General features: G+C 44.4%; 3 protein-coding genes across 8 annotated transcripts in view; 1 reads left to right on the top strand and 2 right to left on the bottom strand.

The window, feature by feature from the left end:
• The window catches only part of VPS35 (VPS35 retromer complex component), a 45093-nt gene extending 44004 nt beyond the window's left edge, over window positions 1–1089 (bottom strand). Inside the window, exon 1 of the mRNA XM_030581263.1 lies at window positions 1002–1089. Coding sequence (XP_030437123.1) covers window positions 1002–1004 — 3 coding nt within the window. The 5' untranslated portion in view covers window positions 1005–1089. The remainder of the gene's footprint in view (window positions 1–1001) is intronic.
• A 206-nt stretch (window positions 1090–1295) lies between these two features.
• On the top strand, window positions 1296–24467 carry ORC6 (origin recognition complex subunit 6). Of its 4 annotated transcripts, XR_004002772.1 has the most exons (9): window positions 1296–1399; window positions 5395–5524; window positions 6394–6557; window positions 9367–9456; window positions 11177–11289; window positions 12359–12433; window positions 13731–13900; window positions 22995–23141; window positions 23829–24467. XR_004002772.1 is itself a non-coding variant. In XM_030581245.1 (8 exons), the coding sequence occupies exons 1-7, from the start codon at window positions 1323–1325 to the stop codon at window positions 13856–13858; spliced, it is 777 nt and encodes a 258-aa protein (XP_030437105.1). In that variant the 5' UTR covers window positions 1296–1322; the 3' UTR covers window positions 13859–13900; window positions 22995–24467. The 4 variants fall into 4 exon arrangements, 3 of the variants coding, with proteins under 3 accessions (XP_030437105.1, XP_030437107.1, XP_030437104.1); XM_030581245.1 differs by having other exon boundaries at window positions 22995–24467; XM_030581247.1 differs by lacking the exons at window positions 22995–23141; window positions 23829–24467 and adding an exon at window positions 14747–14765.
• Window positions 18446–24473, bottom strand: part of MYLK3 (myosin light chain kinase 3) — a 66118-nt gene continuing 60090 nt past the window's right edge. For all 3 annotated transcript variants that reach the window (XM_030581241.1, XM_030581242.1, XM_030581243.1), the window contains 2 exons: window positions 21293–21425; window positions 18446–19689 (listed from right to left, as the gene is read on the bottom strand). In XM_030581241.1, coding sequence (XP_030437101.1) covers window positions 19618–19689; window positions 21293–21425 — 205 coding nt within the window. In that variant the 3' untranslated portion in view covers window positions 18446–19617. The remainder of the gene's footprint in view (window positions 19690–21292; window positions 21426–24473) is intronic.

The following is a 24473-nucleotide window of genomic DNA, read 5'->3' as shown; positions in this document are numbered from 1 at the left end:
TTCTATCCTAACTGTAGCTTTGATATTACTAATATTTCTACTGTGCCACTCCTGCTATTGGCAAATCACACTTAAACTTTAACCACAAAAGCATTAAGGCACCACTAGGATAAAATATATACATCCCATGTCTACTCAAATATTTTGTTGTGAAATTCAATACCTAGGTATTTCTCAACTAGTGGATTAATAGTTATAATTTGCACTAACAACTCACATTTTAGTCAAGAATCTCTGAGATGTTTATAAGCATAAAGTAAGCCCCAGCGAGGAAGGCAAACATTTTTCTGCCCATTTCACAGATAGGCAGACAAAAAAGCCATGGGCTAGATTTTCTCCTCACAATATCAGTATCAAAGCCAGCCACTTTATTTTCAGTAGAGTCACTGCAGATCCACAACAACATATCCGAGGGTTGAACTGGACTGGACCCAGCAGCACCAAGCTAAAGGAATTTCAGCCTTAACCCTCCCAAAAAAACAACCCTGGGGATTTTTCCACCTCAAAGTATAAACAAGATCTCAGCCTCCACAGAAGTGAATTCAGTCATCAGTTACAGACTGTGCAGAGCACTGGAGAAGGGAAGGAACAACTTAACACATCAGTGACACGATGGCAGAGGTGGGCTGGTTTTAAAGCCAGACCTTGCTGGGTTTGCCAAGCACTGGTGGCCTGAACGAGGATAACGCTGAGCTGCACTTGCTCATGGCCAGGGCACGCTAGCAGAGACCGCCCGTGCATGGGAGCCGCCCCTACCCCATTCCTCTAGGGCAAGAGGGGGAACGCGAGCGAGGCTGCCTCCCCCCGCGCCGGGGAGCCGGGGCCTTGGACTATTCGACGCCTGCCCCTCACCCCAGCGCAGCAAGGCCAACCGCCTCCCCCGCCCCCAGGCAAGGCTGCAGCCCCCGCCCGCCTCCAGCCGCAGCCCAGGGCAGCCCCCGGCCCGCCCGAGCCACAAGCCGCCGCCCCGCAGCCGCTAGCCCGAGGCCAGCGCCGCTCACCATGATCGCTCGAAGCCCGCGGCCAGCACCAGCACCAGCCCAGACAGCGTCTCTCTGTCATGTGACTCCACAGCCTCCTCAAAGCCCCGCCTCCCCGCCACAGCCCCTCCTCTTCATTGGCCGACTCCAAGGAAGTCAAGGTGTCAAGGCTGATTGGTTCTAGTGAGCCACGATTGACGCTCAGGGTAGCCAATGAGTTTCAGGAAGACTCCCGGCCAAGGTGGCGGCTCGCCTCCCCTGCCAGTAGCGCGCGTCACGCAGTGAGGACAGGAGCGAGCGGGCGGAAGGGGCGGGGCCAGCTGTGCCGAGCGGCGCGCGGGGATGCGGCCCATGGAGGAACCCGGCGTGATCCAGCGGCTGGCGCCCAAGCTGGGCATCGCTGCGCCCGGAGTGCTCAGGTAGCGGGCGCCGGACACGGGGGAGTCCCAGCGCCTCGGATGGGACCCGCCCCCGGGAGCCGCCTGGGTGTCCTGGGCGGGAGTAGGGGCCCGGATCCCGCCGCCCCCAGCCGTCTCCTGCCCTGGGTGCGAGGGGTGGGTTAGCGCTGCGCCCCGGGGGTGGCGGTATGGGGATGATGGGTGGCAAGAGCCTTGTGGGACGGGACGCACCTTGGGATCGACGGGAGCCGTGCCAGCATCTCTTTGCGTTAAATAATAGCGGGGATGATCGCCCGGCGCGTTTACATTGTAATTAGGCTTGGCAGAATTCGATTTGTAAGTTATCGCTTCAGCAATCGCAGTCTTATTTATACGCATATTTTTGTTTTTGTCAATTTAGATTGTCTCAGTTGCACAAGACTATGGGGTTTTTATCTTGTTTTAGATTATTTAAATTATCACAGTTGCAGGAAATTATGTTGGGGTCAGATAATTACTTAATGGCAGTAGAAGTTGTTTCAAAAAGTTAAAGTTTGGTAACCATTGAAACACAAATTGTTAGCATCACGTGTCAAAAGGTACACAGTAAATGTCATTATATCAAACTTATGTTCTTAAGCAGCATTTTTCATATGCCATCTGTAAATTTTGATTGTTGACGGAAATTTGTTGTGTCAGTTTGTATATGTACAGTGAAATGAGAGTGGATTTTTACTTAGAAAAAAGAAAAACATTGATTTTTATTCACCCTGAGTGAAATCAATGTTTACCAATAAAAATCTTTCCAAGCCCAATTTTAACACCTAGCTTTTAAATAGCACTTTTCATTAGTAGATCTCAAAGCACTTTATAAAGATCAAGATCTCCATTTTACAGATGGAGGAACTAAAGCAGAGTAATTTACGCATGCGCACACACTAAGCTGGAATAGAATCCAGGTATCCTGAGTCCCAGTCCAGGGCCCTATCCTCTAGGCCATTTCCAGAAAGCTCCTTGTGCAGAGATGCTATTCCTGGATACGTCACTTTATTCCAGATTAATTAGTGTTCTCAAAGTACACCAACTATTCTGGAGTAATGTATCCACATAGGAAGCTATTCTGGTGAATTTCCTCATGTGGAGAAGTCCTAGTTCTTTGCTGTTATGATTGCAAAAAAACCATAACCTGGATATAACATACATAATCATAAATAATAATGTCTGACTGAGTTTGTAGGGAGCCTGACATTTATAGCTCTGATATGTCAACTGCCCCATTTACTTCAGTGGGTGCTAACTCAGATACTAACAACTAATTAATGTTGAAATTTAAAATATCTCACTGTTCAGAACATGTAAGAATGAGGAGGAAGTATGCTACTATCAGAGCCATACCTTGGGTAGGACGAATCAGGGCTACCATTCCAGGCCACACACTTCGGGGGGCCCTGCAGGCTGGTGCAATTGGCTGGCACAGTCGGTCCTGGAAGACCCGGTGCAGCGAGTCCCGCATCCCCAGCTGGAGCCCTGAACCACCATAGTAATATGGCCAACAATAGCTCGGCGGTAGGCACTGGCAACTGCCAGCGGCAGCAGGCGGCCCGGCACCAGGCTGGATCTATCCCGCCAGCCCAGCCGCCAATGCAGAGTGGGGCCCCCAAGCCTGGGAGGGGGGCTGATATGCAGTGGCCCTGGAACAGTTTTAATAGTGGGGGTGCTGAAAGCCAGTCCCCTTACCCCTGTCTACCTGCCCCCCTCCCTCAGCTGAGCCCCCAGCGCATGGAGCCGGCAGCCGGAATCCTGGGGGTGCTGCAGCACCCACACATCCTCCACACCCCTAGTTCCCGTGCCTATGCTGCTTTATCCTGAGCCCCGCACCCCCTTAGGGATGGTCCTGGCTACTGTGATGATAAACACAACAACAAGTCTACACTTAAGCAGGCCACAAAACCTAATCCACCTGCTCATATAAGAGACCACTAGCCTCTGGCTGAGTTACTTAAGTCCTCAAATCATGTTACAGAGAATCCCCCATTTACAGTAGTTTAAACCTGCAAATGACCCATGCCTCATGCCCCATGCTGCAAAGAAAGGCCAAAAAAACCCCAGGGTCTCTGCCGATCTGACCCCAGGGGAAAATTTCTTCCTGACCTCAGATATGGTGATCAGTTAGACCCTGGGCATGTGGGCAGGACCCAGCTAGATACCTGTGTAAGAATCTTTGCTACCAAGTTTTAAAGAAAGTCATACTGATGGCAGTCACTGTCTAAGCACGTGGAATGGGAGTTTATTGACGTGCTAAACCAATTTTTGACAGCTGTAGTCTCTGTTTTCTTCATTTCAGTTTATTGAACTAGTTCAGTTCAATGATGAGTTCATTGAAAGTTAAGAAACCAATTGGGAATTGAAAAAGCAGAAAAGCTTGGGTTTTTTTCCAGTCTTTGAATAAAAACAATATTGGAGGATCAGATCTTCTAGTTCTAAAATCTTGAAGGACGTAGTGACCAGAAACAATCAGTTTAATTCATTAACTACAGATAATTCTTCCTTTGTTTAATAAAAAAGTTTTCAGTGCAAAACAGTTTTGATTAAAAAAAAAGTCTGGTATCCCAAACATTTAAGGTAGTTTTATTTAATAAAAACATTTAAAATGCTGGTTTTGTGCATATTTAATTGTTTTGTATTTCCATCCAAATAGAACTTGATACAATCACAAGTAAAAATGTATCACCTAGTAAATAAGAAATGCATCATTCACCATTTTCTAACATAAATGTAAAAATTATGAACCCGAATAAATGTAAATTAAATAAAAGTTAAGCTATATAATTGCTTAAATAAATGTGTATAGATATAATGAATCCTCCTGGTTAGCAAAAAGAAGTACCAAATTTAAGGTAAAGGCTGTATTTAGTTGCAAATCAACATGTTTTAATGGTTACCAACCAAAGAGAATCAACTTTCTTTAGGAAAATAACTAAAGTATAAATACAAATATGATTTAAAAATTTGTGATTTAAATCAATCCATTGTGGCAGGGCTCTGTGTGAGGGCAGGAAGGAGTATGCTCGTGGCAAGCCCTGTTGAAGTATTGGGACCACATTAGTTAAAACACGTGAAAGCAAATCTATATTAGGATTCCTGCCATTGCTAAGTCTCACCTATAACAACGATGGCACACCTTGATGCAAAAAAGCAGAATCTTGTATAGAGAAGGTCCTTGGCTTAAATGATTCTTCCCATTATCCACTTTAATTCTGCTGCCTTTTTAAAATGTCTTGTAGGGATGCACTAGTCTCTTATCACTGGCCTACTCACAGACTTGAACTGAAATAATTAAATTGGTTTTAATTCCCACCTTAAATTAAATTTAATTTGAAATGAGTTAGTTCATGCATGGACTGGCCCTGAAATAACTAGAGGTGTGAATTATAACAGATTTAGTTACTTCAGTTCCAGTTAGTGAATAGTCTGTTCCGCCCTCCACTCCTGCCTGAAACGAAAGGTTGTCTTCCTTAGATTACGCCAGCTGGTAGAGTTAGAATAAAGCTGAGCTTTTACTATAAGCTTAATTAATGTGAGGGTGCTCAGCATTCTGCATGTGTGTAATGGTTATTATAGTTAAATCCAAATAAATATATATGTGCATTCCCCTGTAACATTTGAACATCACTAAGACCTATAACTAAATCCAGGCTCTTAACTTCTCTCCAGTGCTTAATCCAGGGAAAGGGGTTAATTACTTTTAACACTAGTCAAAGTTACTTTGAATTCCTTTTAACTAATATTTGACTGACATTTCTGTAGGCTACAATGCACTACAGTGCATACGCAGTTATGCAAACCAGCCTGCCGGTGCTTCCAGACATATTTCAGTGACGTCCCATTTATCTTAATCTTTTTTTATCTTGATTAAAGCAGCCAGTCCTGGGTATGTGTGTTTGAATTCTTGCAGATGTAAACGCCACCAATCTGTAACCTCAGTGGTATTAACGAATGGCATTTTGTGTGCGCGTTCCCGTGGGGATATTTTACAGAAAAGCAGAAGAATATCTGCGACTGTCCCAGGTGAAGTGCACGGGATTGTTGGCTCAGATGACGGCAACAAGCAATGCGGTGATGTGCCTGGACCTAGCAGCTGGCTATATGCAACACCCAGTGGACAAAGTAGGACATGGTTCTTTGTTCTTCCTAATGCTTATCAACTCCAATAAAATTTGTACCGTGTTTAGTGTATATGAGGAGGCAGCAAGGAAAGACTAGTAAAATCCCATTTCCTCACATTACGGACCAGTCTACAACTGGGTCCTTCCAACAACCCAGTGGTATTCCATTTTCATCAGAGGCTAACAATGGAGAATTGGAGACTAGAGTCTCCATTAGATTCTAGTGTGAATTGACTTCTACTTCCCCTGACTGAGGGTTCCTGAAGGGTGGTAGTTCCCCTTTATTGTGAGAAGTGATGCAAGGGGGCTCTTAAAGCTACCAAAAGGAAGCAGTGGCTTCATGTATGTCCCTCAGCCCCCTGGAAGCCTGCGGATGGCCTTTTGCAGGACTGCCAGGCAAGAAAATTGTCCCCATCACCACCACCACCCCCAAAAATAAAAGAGACGACATAGCTGATTGTCCATATAATCTTTTGTAGATTTCTCCTCCATACATGGGATAGGTTTCCATTGCCTAGATTCCCATGAGTAGCACTGACCCTTCATACAAATGCTTGATGATCCCAGTGTCTTAGCTCTCTGGAAGGCAGTTAAAAGGGACGAATCATTTTCCAAACTGCAGCACCAGTGTAACTATCTGAAGGTAACTCTGCATTGAAACTTGTGCTGTTCCTTTGCCATTGTGTATTTTTTCCTCTTCATAGGGCAGCCTCACGTGTGTAACAGATCGAACCAAACAATGAGCAAACAACAAAAAAACTATTCAAAACAAAAGTAGAAGATGGATTGATTAACCTATTCTATTTAGACGGATTATGTTCCAGAAGGGAAATTCTGCTCACACATGTGATTTTGTTTTGTTTTTCAAAGAGCTACTTAGTTAAACTCTCCGGTTTGAACAAGAGGACTTACCAGAGCTGTATGAAGTCTTTTGAATGTTTGCTAGGTTTGAACTCCAATATGGGAATCCGAGATTTGGCTGTACAGTTCTGCTGCACAGAGGCAGTGAACACCGCTTCACAAATATTACAAAGGTAGGGCACGTAACCTTTTATGACCATCATTTTATCATCCATTTCTATTAAGAAATGGAAATGCTTTCTTTGTTTTTAAATAAGACTGCTCTTTAAGTATGAAACGGCTGATTTTCAGAGGTACTGAGCCCTCTGCAGCTCCCATTGACTTCAGTGAATGTTCAGTGGTCAGCACCTCTGAAAATTAGACCACTTGTTTAGGAACCCATGTTTGAAAAATTTAGACCATTTGGGAATAGACTGCTGGACTCCTGACTCCCAGTCCAGTTTCCTATCCACAGCCCCACACTTCCTGTCCTTTAACCCTCCCTGTAGCCTTTTCTCAGTCAACCTTGCAGTTCCAGGAGATGTATACAAATATGAAAGAAACCACATGTCTAGAGAAATGTATCCATTCCAACATGAATCCTACATTTTCTTGGTAAAAACTGTTGAATAAGAAAACTTCAGAAAGTTGAGAGTCCTTTCACCTAAAACTCTCTCCTGTGTGTAATATCTGCTTTAACAAAAGCAATTGTTTAACAGGAAATTATAAAAAACAACAGCAACAACAAATGGAAGAAAGGGGAAGCCAGTAATAATGGCTATCAGTCAGAAGATAGAACTGTAGAAAATTGGTCAAGGAAGCAAAGGGACATAAGGAGACATCTGTGGCCAGCAGACTTAAAGGCCATAAGAAGGGGGGGTTTTCCAAGTAGGAACAAAAAGAATCCGGACAGTGGGATTGGTTCATTGCTAAATGGAACTGGTAGAATTATCAGTAATAATGCAGAAAAGGCAGAAGTGTTCAGTAAATATTTGGTCTGTATTTGGAGGGGAAACAGATGATGTAGTCATATCTTCTTCTTACCGTATGCACAACATGCCAACATTTAACATCTTCCTGAGATACTAGTGGAATAGAAAGTGTTATCGTATGGTATGACAAAGGGGGCATGGATAAGTGTTCATGTCACACTCCACATCAGTGTCCAGCCTGGGCCAGGGAAGCTAACGATTCAACCAGCAGACCAAATTTGTGGCCACCGAAGGTGGCATGTGATCAGGATTCACCACCAAATTTGGTCCACTGATTGGACCACGCACCACTTTGTTTTAAAATAATGAGAACAATTAACATGTCATACTTTAAATGGATTAATAGCTGGCTAACTGCTAAGTTTCAAAATGTAATTGTAAACAGGGAAACATCATTGAGTAGGAGTGTTTTTAGTGAGTCCCACAGAGATCGGTTCTTCAGTCTATACTATTTAACATTTTTATTAATGGCCTAGAAGAAACCAAAATCATCACTGATAAAGTATGCAGATGAGATGACACAAATTGAGGGAATGTTAAATAAGGAAGTGGACAGATCAGTAATACAGAGCAATCTGGATCACTTGGTAAACAGGGTGCAAGCACATTATGCATTTTAATAAGGCTAAATGTAAATGTAGACATCTAGGAACAAAGTAGGCTATACATACATGATGGGGACAGTATCCTGGGAAGCAGTGATGCTGAAAAAGACAGAGGGGTCATGGTGGATAATCAGCTGACTCTGAGCTCCCAGTGTGACACTGTGGCCAAAACGGCTAATTCAATCCTTGGTGCTTAACTGGGAATGTTAAGTACAAATAGAGAGGATATTTTAACTCTGTATTTGGCAGTGATGTAGTTGCTACTGTCCAGTTCTAGTGCCCACAATTCAAGAAGGATGTTGAAAATTTGGAGAGAGTTTTTACATGGGGGTTGCGAGCTGTCAGCCTTCACCTCAAGCCCCAGTTTGCATCTAGCATTTCTAATGGTATTAAGTATATTTAAAAGTTTTTTTTAATTTATAAGGGGGGTCACACTCAGAGGCTTGCTACATGAAAGTGGTCAAAAGTTTGAGAACCACTGACATAGCACAGTCCAGTGGCTGGAAGTTGAAGCTGAACAAATTTAGTCTGGAAATAAGGCATAATTTTTTAACTGAGATAATTAACAGTCTACACAATTTACCAAGGATCATGGCAACTTTTAAATTAGATGGGATGTTTTCCTAAAAGATCTGCTCTAGGAATTATTTTGGGGAAGTTTTATGGGCTGCGTAACAGGAGATCAGACTAGATGATCCCTTTGGTCCTTTGGTCTGTGAATCGCGGGCTGCAAAGAACAGTCTTCACTTGTGTAGCTAACACTCTTCATGGCTGCATCGTGTTTAAAGATTAAGACTCCTGAAACTTACCTATAGATATTTCCTTGTATAAACAATACACTTGTCAGTCTGACAACTATAGATTGAAATAAATGGTATGTTGGCTGTTTCATAATACTCAGAGAATGAAATTCACCTCTGGTGCTGAGAGCCCACAAAGCCTTCTCACATGCTTAAGCCCTATATTAAGGGGTTTGTGAGGATTAAATGGTTAAAAGAGCTATGAGCCAGCCCTCTGCATAGGGATGAATTGAATTCCAAGTGGCTTATCACATTTTTTAGAGATAATTTATAGATGTTAAGTACTAGGTTCCATTGAGTGTGGTGAGTAGGTAGAATAGAGACTGTGCTGACTCCACCTTGTCCCCTCTGCCTGATTTCTTGATCTAAAATAAATATCACACCTCTCACCCATCCACCCTACATCTCAGAATATGCTGCCATCCCTATCCTGTCTTTGCCTCTTTCTTCTGTTCTCAGCCAGGAGTTGAAAATGTTTGTGCCTGGCTGAGACAGAGAGCCAAGCAATCTTGTACCAGGTCTTTGTTCAGCTCTAAAGTAATCAACTTCATAAGCTTTGTTTAGATGCAAACTGGCTATGTAGTAAACAGTGCTGCTCTCTTTTAGGTATGAATCCAGTCTCTCTGAAATGCAGCAGATGGATCTTGATTTATCAAAACCCTTGTTCACAACAGCTGCATTGTTCACAGCCTGCAGGTATGCTCTTCATACATTACATGCTGAGTGAGATTCCCCATTATTCTAACGGCGAGAGCACAAAATCACATTCTTGGATTTCCCCCCAACTCAGGCATGCTGTACATGATAATGAAAGATTTCACAAGTGTGAAATGGCTGTTACAGTGCAAACAGCTGCTCAAGGCTCCAGAATTCCTTAATATCCTAAAGCACCGTTAGGTGGTTAAATGTATCTTGTAGCACTACTCTCAGAACCTTAGATAGTCTTGACAGCCTGCTGAGGCTAATGTCTTCCTTGTAATGAAGTATTCAGCCTAGACTGTGTTTTGCCTTGGAGAAAGAAAACATTAAATCAAACATTTAGTCTAGTAGCCCAAAGGCAAATCACATGATTTTATAATAAATATTGCCACTGGTACTTAAAGTATTATGGATGGATGATTCTATAATGTGACAGTCATCTGAAGATCATCTGTTGGGTGTGTTTGACTTTCCATCAAACCAACATAAGAATGACATTAGTTAATATCTTGCATATGGTGGGAAAGTCGTTTCTGTTTGCCAAGATGTACTAGAGCAGTGCTTCTCAAAGCCGGTCCACGGCTTGTTCAGGGAAAGCCTCTGGCGGTCCGGGCTGGTTTGTTTACCTGCCACATCTGCAGGTTCGGCCGGCCGCAGCTCCCACTGGCCACGGTTCACCGCACCAGGCCAATGGGGGCTCCGGGAAGGGAGCCCAGCACATACCTCAGCCCATGCCACTTCCTGTAGCCCCCAGTGGCCTGGAGTGGCAAACCGCAGCCAGTGGGAGCTGCGATCGGCCAAACCTGTGGATGCGGCAGGTAAACAAACTGGCCCAGACCGCCAGGGGCTTTCCCTCAACAAGCAGCGGCCCGACTTTGAGAAGCACTGTACTAGAGTGTATTTGAGTTGGTCATACAGCAGACAAAGATGCCTGTGGAATGTGCAGTGGTAATGAGATGATGACTTGCATTCAAATTGGGAGCCATTGCAGAAAGGCTAAAGACTGACAAGCTCCAAATAATCATCTGTTTCTCTGCCTCTCCCACCCAGACAGGCGGTTTTGCCTTTGAGACATGGAGCCCTCTAAAAAGAGAGCTGCAGCCGCCTGCAAGTTAGTGCCCAGCAGAGAATAACTCAGGAAAACCCACGTGGACTTTTACTGTACATGAATCTTCCCCCAAGCTAAGAGTTATACATGTTAGAAATCTTATGAACCAGTCTGGCTTTAGGGGTGCAGTACACTTCATCAGATGAGCTTTAAAAATGAGCACCTGTCTACTGGGGTGAAAGTCCCATTTGGCTTATTGCAGGAGAAGAATTGTTTACCCAGTGTCCTGGCCAAATTACAATTTGTAGAACTACTTTCTTCCTATTTAAATTTCCCCTTGTGATTTCAACAAGGTGTGAAATTTTTCACTTCCTGTTCCAAATTGTTACCTGCTGTCAGGATTAATTGATCATCACAGCTTCCCTGTAAGGTAGGAGATGAGCCATACCCATCTTTTTTACAGATGGAGAAACTGAGGCAGGGATGAACTCTCTTGAGCAAGGTCACAAAGTGAGTCAGTAGCCGAGTTGGATCTGAATTCTGGAATTCCAGGCCACACCCTTCAGCTTATTCTCCTAAGCAGCACTGCCTATAAATGCATTGATCAACCTGAGTTTCGTATGTTTGAATGTTGCTTCCTTCAGAAAATAAACTGACTTCCTATTTTAGGTGCTTGAAACTAAAAGTGGATAAGAAGAAAATGGTGGATACCTCTGGGGTGAAGAAGGCAATATTCGATCGGCTCTGCAGCCAGCTGGAGACAATTGGCCAGCAGATCAGCAGTAAGTGTTCAGCACTTGCAGTCTCGTGCTCTGGAACGCAGATGATGTAGCCATGCTCTTGGTCCCACAGAGCAACGTCCTTCTCTCTCTGCACCCTTTCTGGGGGTGATCTCATCTGCTCCTATAATTTTAACTACTCTTTTTGTGCCAGCCTGTCTGTCCACTCCTAACTTGTCTCCTTCAATCCACTTTCTGATCACTGCCTGTCTCATTCCTCAGGGATGTCATGTCAGTCTGTCATCTAACTCACATAACACAGGAACCATCTCTGACTCCTCCCTTATGCTTGCCCCACACATCGGAGCAATACAAAATCTCTGCCTCTTCCTCTGCAATATATCAAGTTCTGGCCTTTTCTTTACTACCAGACAGCTAAAACCCTCTTCTAGGTCCTGCCCTTCTTCTGCCTTTAGTAGTGTAGCTGCCACCTCTGACTGACTCTCCTGTAGTCCCACTCCATTTCGTACAGTGCAGCTGCCAAGATAATCTTCCGTACGTGTCACAGAGCCCCTGTTAGAATCCCTCTGTCTCATCCTTCTCCAGTCATCAAGTCAATGTCCTCACCTTCCTTGTACAACTCTGCCCCATCACGATTTGTGCACTGTTTCCTCATACTCCACCATTGGCACCCTCAGCCCCCATCCCGTCATTGCACCTCCTACCATAATGCTCATCATGCAGAGAATGTCCCACCTGAACTTATCCATAAAGCCATTGCCCTCTCCTCCTTGAAAACCCCTTCAAAGCCCACATCTGTTGCTGCTCCTATAAGAAATTAGCCCATTGCTGAAACAGGGATTGTTGCTGCCATCTTCAGCTGGGAAGTTTGCCAGGGAAGACACTGTTCTTGTATGTGTGGCTGGCACCCAGCACATTGCAGGTGCTACTGTAGTAGAAATACATTAATTGAGGTGCTGGAGAAATGAGAAGCAAGAGAAGAGTCCTGCCAGAGATATCAGCAAGTGGGGGGCGCACATAAGTAAGGCATGAATATGAATCATTAGGTGGCCTAGTACCCCAATGACTGTCCAAAATTAAATAAATAAAGGAGCTTTCTCTTCTTTAAAAGGAGACTGTGCTTCACTGACTCCTCAGCCAACCCAAAGCCAGAAGACCTTGCTTGAATGCACTGAAAAGGAGCAGGGTGAGTTGTCTCTTAATTGTGAAATTAAGCTTTGTTCTTCTGCTGTTGCCTAATAATGCTTTAGTCAGATTATTTTGTTATAGCTCAGTATGTCTTGAGGCTCTGTTCTTAACCCACTCCCTTCCCCATATGGCCAGATGTTGGAAATGCTAAGAGAGTCTAGTGCAGTGGGGCATGACCCACTCAGGGTGCCATGTGACAGGGCCTGGGCTAGATTGCGGGGTTGGGGGGAGGACAACCCAGTCCCACTTTGACCCTCACCACACCTCCGCCCCCCAGCCCAGTGCTCCTAGCAGCAGCGCCACACCACTCCCTCCCCTGCCCCCCAGCCCAGTTGCATCTCCACTCCACCCTCAGCCTGGCTCTGCCCCCAGTCACAGTTCTGCTCTGCCCCTCCCCAGCCCAGCTCCGCCCTCATCCCCTCTACCCCCAGCCCAGCTCCGCCTCTATTCCCCACCTCCTTCCCCCTCTCTACTTTAAGCCCAAGCTCCTCTGCTCTGGAAGCCTTGGTTGTGCAGCAATGGAGGTGGGGGACACGGACCATAGGCACCAGCTTTCTCCAGGCCCCCAGGGTGCTCAACAATCTGCTCCACCCCAGGCCCCACCTCCAGCCACCCCCTTCCGCCAAACCCACCCCACCTCTTCCCACCCGCATTCCACCCCAGGCCTGCCCCCATCTCACCCCTTCTTCCAAGTTCCCTGCCACCTCTTCCTGCCCAGTTCTACTACTTCCCCACTCCTCCAGCATGCCATGGAACAGCTGATTGCGGCAGGCAGGAGGTGCTTGGCGGGGCAGTGTCCATCTACAATGTCGCCGGGGGGCGCGGGGGTGTCAATCCACGGGGTTATCAGCTGATGGGAGGCACTTGGGGTGGAGGGGGGAAGCTGGCTGCTGGTGGTGCTAAGCACCTATTAATTTTTTTTCTGGGGGTGCTCCAATCCTGGAGTACCCATGGAGTCAGCACAGATTCCATTACTGGCAGGGAGGGGGAACACAAGAGAAAAAGTTTAGGCATCGCTGGCTTAGTGGAAGCACCATTATGTTTTTGTGGAGCAAGTCTAGTGGAACTAGGATAGCCTTTTCCGTTCAAACAGAAAGATAAATAAAACGACGATCATAGTGTTAAACAGGTTGATTTTTTTTTTAAATGACTGATGGTAGTCTTTGTGTGCATGAAATAGACTGGTACGGGTACATTCCAGGGGTCTGGGACTCAGTATTAGGCACTCTTTAGGCAAAATATTATAAATGATAGAGTTTCATAAATGTTTTGTTTTTGTTTTCCCTCCCCCGTAGAACATGAAGATGAAGTTGAGACCCCTCGCAAGCGGCAGAAAAGTGAAACCGAAGCAAAACAAGACTATGAAGAATGGAAAAAGAGAATCCTGGAAAACGCTGCTAAGGCAAAAGGGGCCAGTATCTGACTTCAGTCTCTGGAGTGCCACCAAGAAATGTCACTGCCTCTGGTTTGTAATTTTAAATCCCCCTTCACACTAGTGCGACTTGATAGCATGAGAATTTATGGATGGTAACCAGCCACTTATTTATTTGATTGGCAAGATTTTAAATTGCTAAAGCCTGTCATTTTACTAAGTGGGATCAGCATTATGGTGACTTGCTATTACTACACAGTTGGCCCAAGTTTGAAAGTTGACCCTGTGAGGCCTTCCCCTCGGACAGTGCAGACCTCAGCTCTAGGACATGGAGTAGCCCTGCTACTTCTAAGCAACAAACGGGCCAAATAATGGTGTGGTATTAAGTAACTTCTGAAAAGGTTGCACACTCTTGTATTCCAGACTGAAGCTTAAGTCATGGTTACTAAGATATATAGAAAGGGTTCATCCATGAGGAAACCAGTTGTCTCATCGGCAAAACAAAACTGAGGAATTCAGACTTAAAACTTTTTTATAGCCATAATATCTGATTAAATACACTTTCTGCTATGTATGTGGGACCTAAATGTTTTTAGAGAGCAATAAAGATTCTTTTTCCTATATCTGGATCTTTGGTTTAAGAATTTGCATATGGTCTTAGGGTTGCTTCAGTGACCTCTTATCACTTTTATTGTATAAATACCGTCAGGATCAAAATCTAAATGGGTTTAAAGAAACCTTCTGTACTTACTTAAAATGTTTCTTTACGTCCAGTAATAAGATCTACAGATCTGTGATAAGAGGTACTTCAGTCTGCTTGCAGCTTGGGAACAGAATCAAACCTGCCAGTCAGTGGCAGTAGGAGAATCCTCTGATGTTGCCTCCACTTGAGACTACTTCCATAGCCAGTATAATTCAATTTTTTTCCACCGACATTAGATTAATTATACTTGGACGAGAAAGCACAAGTTTATCCTATGGCAGACCATGGGGTTAACTTCTGACAGAATAAACCCAAATCTTCAGATGTCACTTTCCAGCTCTGCTCTGGGTGATCTATTTGTCTCCAGGATGGGCCAGATCTGACTGGACTCTGTTTCTCAAAGAAAGGATTCTTTCAGGTAAGCCAGAACATTTCCTATTCATTGGGCTAAAATACAGTGGGATTTTCACAGCTGTGTTGGAAACAAGATCATTGTCTATTTACATTGAAAATGAGCTTTATGGAAAAGCTGTGAAGACTACTTGTCTGCAGTAGAAGTACAAACCTGGGTCTCATCTGAGAAAGCTAACTGAATAAACTCATCTGCCCATTCGTGTGGACGTCATGATGTCACCTACCATGGGAGTGCTGCACCAACAGGAACAGGTTCCAAGGCTGCACTCTCTACACTTGTGGGTCTGGAATCACTGTAGTTGCCCTCAGGAAGTGCAGAATGTCAGGGTTTGTATAAAACTTCATTTCATGAACATGCTGCAAAGACTATAGTGCTTGGATGCTAATACACCTCAGGGGGTTGGGCATTCCTCTGCTGTCACTGACTGATAGGTGTGGTTCTGCACTCAGGTTGAAGTAGCCATTGTAACAGAGCTGTGGGAATTAGTACAATAAAGTGAACTCCTATGTTTCAGTCTCCTCTCCTCACCCCAAGTATAAAAGACACGAGTAGCCTGTTACAATATAATGCATGTATGAAATTAAAGTGAGAGGCCCATCTCCAAGGTTAGCGAGTAGAGACCTGGCACAGAATCTCACCCTCCAGAGCCAAAGCATGGAATTTACAGAGGCAGGGTGGGTAATCCCGCATTAAGCCCCCTTTGGGTCATCCCACTACAAGGTTGCTCTGAGCCCCCAGCATAATTAAAAGAGCCTTGTGTACTGTGAGATATGGCACCTACACTCCCACTGCCTGCCAGGAATGGCAGTAGGGCGGAGAGCTTCAGCCCCACCCTGCCAGTTCTTTGACACTTGTGAAGCAGCTTCCTGGGGGAGCTTTTGGCCTGCACCAGGGGAGTCCTCCCAAACTTGGGAATTGAGGCTTTTAGGGCCATGGCTATGGAAAGGGGCCAGGCTATCACCCTAAATCTTTTAATCACTGATTCATTTGTACGAGGCTGTGGTACAAAAGTCCTCTCTGGTGTAATAAGGATGAAACCAAAAGGGTTCTATAGAAACTGCTGGGTTTTTTTTTAAATAAATTGAAAGAGTTCTGCAGAGAGGTTAACCCCAGGAGGTTGGCGGGGGTAGGGGATAAGTTTATGGAGGGGATGGTATGATAGGATAGCCTAATTTTGGCAACTGATCTTTGATTATCAGCAGGTAAGTATACCCAGTGGTCTGTGATAGGATGTTAGATATGGATATGAGTTACTAAAGGGAATTCTTTCCTGGGTGCTGGCTGGTGAGTCTTGCCCACATGCTCAGGGTTTAACTGATCTCTATATTTGGGGTCGGGAAGGAATATTCCTCCAGGGCAGATTGGCAGAGGCCCTGGAGGTTTTTTGCCTTCCTCTGCAGCATGGGGCACGGGTCACTTGCTGGAGGATTCTCTGCAGCTTGAGATCTTCAAACCACAATTTGAGGACTTCATTAACTCAGACATAGGTTAGGGGGTTGTTATAGAAGTGGATGGGTGAGATTCTGTGGCCTGCATTGTGCAGGAGGTCAGACTAGGTGATCATATTGGTCCCTTCTGACCTTAAAGTCTATGAGTTGTGAAAGACTGGCCTGCTACCATGTGCGGGATGGATATTTTGAAGGGACTTTCATGTTAAGACTTAAGATCTGAGCCTAAACTAGGCAATTGAAAAAATTAATCATCAAGGAAGAGGGTGCAGCCTGTAGTCAGCGTAAAAAGTATATCATGAATAAGGCTATGTTTTAGTCATGGGTATTTTTAGTCTAAGTCACAGACAGGTCACGGGCAGTAAACAAAAATTCACTGCCTGTGACCTGTCCGTGACTTTTACTATATACCCCTAACTAAAACTTGGGCTGGGGGTTGCAGGTGCTTGGGTGGGAGGCAATCTGGGGGCACCATGGGTACTGAGGGAGGTGGCTTGGGACCCTGATGGTGCTGGGAAGGGAAAGGGGGCCTGGCGAGGCTGGCAGGGGCTCCCTACCCAGCTCCACGTGTCCTGCAGCAACTAGGCGGTGGAGGGGCCACGGGGCTCCACACGTTGCTTTCACCACAAGCACTGGCTGCACAGTTCCCGGCCAATGGGAGCAACAGGGGGCAGGGCCTGTGAGCGCGGACAGCGCACAAAACCCCTTGGCCCCTCTGCCTAGGAGCCACAGCGCCATGCCCAGGGCCAGCACCAGCCACTGCAGTAGTCAGGGAGGTCGTGGGCAGTCACAGATGCTGTGACTTCTGTGACAGACTTGCAGCCTTAAGCATGAATAAGTAAGGGCATCCATCCATTATCCATTTACAAAAACAAGGTAATGAAGAAGAGATGCTGCCATGGCAAGTTGAGCAAACTTATCTCTTAAGAAGCTGGTCAGTTTTAATTCTCATCTCTCGCTTCTCTTCACCCACTCTGCTCCACCCTGTTTTAAAAAATTTAAGAAGGAAAGCGGAAGCATTCCTCCCTGTCAACTTACATTTGTTTTGGGGTTGGTTCAAGTCAAAATTTTAATAAGTTGATTCAGGAAGAGGCCAGACAAATGCTGAAGAGCAGGGCAAACACTGAGCAGTCTCAACTCACTCAGAATAGCTGTAAAATGAGATTCCAGAATTCTTTTCTAAATCAGATTTCATAATATTGAAGGAGGGTCCACACTCTGGGAGAAAGTCAGTTGTAAAGGGCTCACCAATTCTGCCTTTACATTAGATTGATTACTGTATTTCAGACTCGAGAGAAAAAGGCCAGTTACATTTTTACTGAGATTTATTAGTGTTAATTTCATAACTAGGCATACTAACAATAACTATTTACCATGCAGTGTCACTGGGGAGGGGAATTGTGAACAAGCTTGGGCCTTCATAGAAGGTGATCCCGTCTCAGGATTTTTTCATGTAACTTTTGTTGCCCTCTGACATTATGCTGAAAGTGCTGTACAAGTCCAGTCCATCTGGACGTGAAGGGAGACGTTCTAGAACTGAAAAGCTAGACAAGCTTAACATTAAACTAGGGTAAGCAATTTTTAAGGTCTTGATGAGGGCTGGTAGCAACAACCACCTTGGAGGGGGAGGGATAGCTCAGTGGTTTGAGCATTGGCCTGCTAAACCCAGTGTTGTGAGTTCAATCCTTGAGGGGGCCACTTAGGGATCTGGGGCAAAAATTGGTCCTGCTAGTGAAGGCAGAGGGCTGGACTCGACCTTTCGAGGTCCCTTCCAGTTCTAGGAGATTGGTATATCTCCAATTATTACCTAATTGAAGGGCTATGAGTTAATGGGAGTAAAATTGTGATTTGATTATGATTAATGTGCAGTCTTAAGCTGCTACTGTTAGTGATAAATTATTTTAATCCGCTCACAGAGTGGTGCAGCCTCTAGGTTAGCCACAAAGGAAACAGCATGCCAGCTACCTCTACAAAAGTGCCTGATAAACACTAAGGAAACACAACTGATACTGGGCTTATGTTAGACAGGGTGCCTCCAGCTTTAAGTATCAGAATTTTTTTTTTTTATTTTGTAAATTAACCTTTTTCTTCACAATACCAATTAATATTTGTTTTTAAACAATCAGAAAAAGGGCAACAGTTCCCATGTGACTGGAAGAGAGTCAAAGGCTGGCAATTCACTGATCCTTCCTCCTCTGTCCCTCCCCTCCCCAGCAGCTGAACAGAAACAAAAACCAGTTCATCTGTTAGACTTCATGGTATTTGGCAGAAGTGTTGAACTCAACTATAAACTTAGAAAACCTCTGTTCCTGGGGAGGAGGTGACACCTAACTGCACAGTACTGTATCCACCAGATTGTCATCCCAATTCTTTTTCATTTGTGGCAGTTGAACCTAGATTCATACCAACCTAGAAGAGCTATTTAATCTGTTTGACCCATTATAAAAATAGAGCAGTAGGGGACAATCTGTCTTAACTTGTGCCAGGTTTTAAATCTCTCTGAAAGCAGTGGATTTTGTTTTAAAGGATAATGTGGAAGACACTTTTTCTTTCTACTCTGACTAGTTTGCCATGCATTATTGTGATGCTTCTGTGCAAAAAAAAAAAAAAAAAAAAAAAAGGCAGTGGGTGGGGGGAAGAGACAGAAAAAAAAATCAACCCCGTTAGAAGAAATGTAGAAAAACCGCATTTCTGAACCTCAGTTTTGTCCCTGGGTATTTAGCTTTAAGTAAAAATTTTCTTTGGGGAAACTATAGCACTGTTATCCCTCCAAATCTATCACCACTGTTGCAATGCCCTAAAAGTGATAGTATAGCACCTCATTAACACAGAAAGTCTTAAGGTATGCCACTGCTGCTGAGCAGTGCTTGCTGCTATACTCCACCCTTGGGAGCCAGATAAATAATCAAAGACTTCCAAACGAAATGGGTACCACTCAGGGAACTTAGCTGCTAATTATGAGCATATCATCATAGCTAGGAGTGGAGTTGTATCTCGAATATTTATGTATCACTATGTCCAATAGCTGAGAGCTTGTAAAACAGAACTATGGAAACTCCTGTTTAATAAAGATTAGTAAAATTCATTCTATATTGTTGTGCTCTGAGGCAGTTCTGGTACCTAAGCGCACACATGATACATAACATGAGGATGGCAGAAGTGGTGGGGGAAGAGAGAGAAACATCCAGTCCTTTTCTCTCTGCTTCATCTCTAGCTCTAAGGCCTATAGCTCTTCCACAGCAGCTTATGCAAGGTTGACAGACATGCTCGGAAACCTTCTCAGCCGATTGGCAGCAGCAACCACATAGAAATGTTTCTGTGAACGAAACAGAAAAACCTAAATGTGAGCATCACTGAGCCAACGCAGTTTGCAATCAACAATTGATTTTTTTTCAATAAGGGACTCCGGATAGTAAATGCAGATTTTTTTTCTGGCTCCCATACCGCTGCACTGAATACTACACAGAACAGCCTTCTGTTTTGTCACTCCAATATTGAGTGCACATTGAAGACAGGGTGATGCAACTGAAAAGTAGTGGGAGTGGAAGGTTCATGAAGTTTTCAAGACACATTTGTAGCCTTAGTGAAATTGGGGGAACTAATTAGCACTAGTTCTCACATCTTCTGTTGTACCTGTCAGTCTTGGGGAAGCCAGTTAGCTCTAAGTACACCTCCTTTCTTCTGCAGCTCCTTATTAAATCAGGGTTACACTTAAAATAACACAGTCCCCTTCCTCACAGGAGAGTCTTGTAAATAAACTATCATAGGAACAGCTATAATGGATTAAATAGGTTAATCTCCTGTCTCTGGATAATAGCCAGAGTGTTACCCAACCACAGGCAACAGACATTAATTATAACACTTTAGGGACCCAAGGTGTCAACATGATCAAAGGAAAAGCAGCTATCTATGATTAGGATAATGTTAACAATGCTAGAAGAGTGACACTTGAATCCTCTCCACTGGGAATCATGAAATGCTTTGTACTAGAGAATCCCTTTGTGGCTGTAAAAGAGTGTTTATACAATGAACAAAAGGCTGTATGCCTCTGTTAGCAAATGTGTCATAAAATAGCTTGGGATGAAAACTTTTTTTAAATGCAACAAGTAGCATTAATTCTGGAGTCTGGGCAAGTAAACAAAGTTTGGTCTTCAGGGTCTAACTCATTAGCGAGGTTGTGCTACTCTCACTAGAGAGTAAAAACTGGGCCGGAGTTTGTCCTCTTCCTATAGGTTAAATGTTCCAGGGTTGTTGTGTCCCTCCTTTTCAGAGTATGATTACTGATCACCTTTTATGGAAATTTCTACAGATTTACTGAGAATGGTTCAAGAATTAGCAAGAGATTATCAGTGGTCCTGAAAGTACGTAATTTTCCATCTGTCTGGATTGTGACACAAGAAAGTCAGGTAAATTTCCCAAGGTTGTACAGTGAACAAGGGTTCTCAGAATGGATTTGAACTCAGATTTTGCTGAGTCCTAGACCTTTGCGATGAATACGACACAAAATAACCTTCTGTTGTATTGTTCCAATATTTCCTATACGTTGAAGACAGGCTAATACAACTATATCAAGTGAAAAGTAGCTGCTTTTGCTTGGAAGGTTACACGTTTAACATCAAATAAATAGTGTCTGAAGCCTTTGAATCCCTGAAACTTTACACCTAATGTTTTTTGAAACACCAATAAGAAATAAGAGTAAAAAATTAGAAACAAAGTATCTAAACTCAGAGATGCCGTAACTTAAAAGAGCAAGTGAACTCTCAAATCTGTAACTGCAAATACAATTCCCAAATTCATATTGCAAGAAAGATCTCCATGTTTAGAAGAGGACTATGACAAAGAAGGAATAAGGGCCCTGCCTGCAGTGAACTAGTACAATCACTCTTCTTTGGAAATGATGACAGACTTTGTCTATTTACCTTCCATTTTCTCTGAGCCATGTAACTTCGTAGCAGCAACTGGGACTTCAAGCAAAGCTTGGATTTCTTGGCTTTGGCAGGCAGATCATTTAACCACTCGTGTTTCAGACACTGTGCTGCGCTCATCCTGCAACTAGAAAATAAAATTGGTGAAGGGCTGTGCTGTAAATGTTGCTACCACTATTGTGATTGACACAGAATCTCCCTGTCTGCTACAGTGGAATGGTTCAGCTGCTCTTCACTGATACCACGTGTGAAAGGCTGTTTTTTCTCAATGAAAATAAGAGTAAACATACAAAAAAAGATGGGAGTAAGGCCCTTTATAGCTGCCAGGTATCTCAGCGTAGAGAGCCTGCATGAAGACCAATTCTCACTCCTACCCTCCTGGTGGGACTAAGTGGCGCTTAGAGGTGTTTTACGGTCTTCTGCACTTGGGTTTATGCCTGAGTATTGCGTAACCTTGTTGCTCTATTATTTGGATGTGATTTTGGAATGTGAATGGTAGAACACATGGCATTTATGCAGGGCCATGCCAAGAGCATCAAAGAACACAGAGATACTAACTTGCGGTATTATGTAGTCCATCTCCCCTGACAATGCAAGAGCATTCCCTTCTGGATATTTAAGGAGGCTCACAGATGCCCACAAAAGTCAATTAACACTAATGAGATCATCCATGTGTAAACAACGGGTATGGCTTTCAAGTATTCCTCCTGCAGCTGGCTGGAAACTTACAGGTTCTGTTTCCGCTTCAACTAGCCGCACACAGCTTGTTTGTGTTCAGTACTTTGGAGATGTGACAGCCAAAAGGCTGATTTATAACTGAAACATAATTTAATTGTAATAATAACTACAGTATGTAGACGGTCAACAAGGTGCTCAAAAGGAGATCATTTCTATGAGCCTTTGAAAATACATGGAGTACAAGAAAATCCTGGATCTTTTCTTTTTGGGGATGCTTTATGTAATTTTTTTTAAAAATTTGAACTTGCCTTTGAACTTCAATGTGAAAAGATAGGGCTAAGTCCTGCCTTTGGCTCAGCTGCCGCTCAAGGAAAAAGGCGTCAACAGAATTGATGGCTAGCAGCATTGTGCATAATGTGAGCAGCCAGCCAGAATCCCTCCTGGTGAACAAGAATGTGCTAGGACAGGGGTCGGCAACCTTTCAGAAGTGGTGTGCTCAGTCCTCATTTATTCACTCTAATTTAAGATTTCGCATGCCAGTAATACATTTTAACATTTTTAGAAGGTCTCTTTCTATAAGGCTATAATATATAACTAAACTATTGTATGTAAAGTAAATAAGGTTTTTAAAATATTAAAGAAGCTTCATTTAAAATTAAATTAAAATGCAGAGCCCCCCAGACCGGTGGCTAGGACCTGGGCAGTCAGAGTGCCGCTAAAAATTAGCTCACATGCCATAGGTTGCCTGCCCCTGTGCTACAAACTAGGACAAGGCTGTTGCACCAGGTCTTCCCCTGCTGTCTCAGGAGGGCAGGGTTTGCTGTGGACTGGTCACTCCCCTTTCTCGAAGAGAGTGAGCCACAGCCTGCCATTATGCCTAGTGAGCAGCTGGCAGATCCAACAATGCTGCTTGCTTATAATAATAATTAATAATCATCTGCCCTTAAATAGCATTTTTCATCCCCAGATCTCTAAGTGCTCTGCACAACCTTAAAGCATTACTAATTCCTTTTTACAGATGGGACTCTCTGAAGTTAAGATCCCACAGCAAGTCAGTGGCCATCAGGAGCAGACGCCTTGTCTTCCAACTCCTATCCCTCTGCTCACATCCGCTATTTGACAATTACCCTTCCAGTTTAATGCCCGTCTTAACTTTCATTCACAAGTTAGTATTAAGAACTTTATTATTAAATCTCATTTGCATAGGTTAGCTGACAGCTTAGGCGTGGGAACTATAGGTGGAACATTTTACACAGGACCACTGACCCTGGGCCCAGGCCTCCTCTCCCCAGCCAAGGGCTTGGGTCCCAGCTGCCAGCCCTGCTACTCGGCCGCTGGCTCCATGCCTGGGTCTCTGTGCCAGGGCCCTGCTCCCGGCCTGGGGCCCTATGCCCCAGACTCTGCTCCCTAGCCCTGTGTCCGGAGCTCAGGTCCCAGCCACTGGCCCCATGCCCTGCTCCCCAGCCACTGGCCCGGAGCCCAGCTGCCAGCCTCTCTTCCCAGCTGCTGGCCCTATGCCCAGGGCCCTGTGCCTGGGGCTCTGTTTTTGGGGCACTGGCCCCCCATTCCTGGATCCTGGCAGCTGGGGCTCTGTTATTGGCCCCACATGAGAGGTCCTGGCTGCGGGCCCCGTTTCCTCCCCAGCCTTTGCTGACCCCTGTCGGGTTCCCCCCCTCCCGGAGACATGGTACTGCTCCTGGCCCCCGCTGGGTGGGGTGGGGGGATGCGGACAGTGGTAAGGGTGCTGGCTTCAGCACCCCAACTATTAAAAGAGTTCCAGCACCACCAGCTGACAGTCTGGAAAAAGCCAGGGTTTTAAGTATTCCTGTTAATAATTTTCTCCTAGAATGAGAAACATTCCCATTATTAGTAGAAGGATACACTAGACACATGTTCATTAAAGGAAGATGAGGCCCATGTAACTTCATTCAGCATCAGTATTTGACAAGCTGGGCCACATTCTGTCCTACAATACAATGTATACAGCTCCCTTTGACTTCAATGGGAGCTGAGCATACAACTCCAAGAGCAGAATTAGGCCCCAGATGGTTCTTTGTACCTATCCAGTGTATGGAAGGCATTTAGATTGGGAATAATGTCGCTTTCATAACTGCAGCTGCTACAAATCACCTTTTGTATTTTGAGAGACATTTTTGCAGTTTGTATCAATGCTTATAAAGAAGCCAAAGTGATGATAGAACTAGCTTCTGGACATATGTGAAAGGTTCTTCTTAAAACAAAACAAATGATTCCACATTTCCTCCGTTTAACCTCTCCTGCACCAGGCACAGTTACTGGGAGAGCCTTTACCTTGATTGAAATACATTGACATTGTTCTTTCAAAAAATAAGGTTTGTGTCACTACTGAACTGCCTGGTAGACACAAACATGGCAAAAGAAAAGTCATGGTACTAACATTCAGTGATTGGCTCCATACATATATTTAGCTAGGAAGAACTTATTCTAAATGGTAGGACTGCTGTGGCAAACCTATTAG

The sequence above is a fragment of the Gopherus evgoodei genome, chromosome 12 (genome assembly GCF_007399415.2).
Source record: "Gopherus evgoodei ecotype Sinaloan lineage chromosome 12, rGopEvg1_v1.p, whole genome shotgun sequence".
In the NCBI taxonomy this organism is placed as follows: domain Eukaryota; kingdom Metazoa; phylum Chordata; order Testudines; family Testudinidae; genus Gopherus; species Gopherus evgoodei.
The sequence above is the reverse complement of the archived record's forward strand: the minus strand, read 5'-3'. Positions and strand labels throughout refer to the sequence as shown.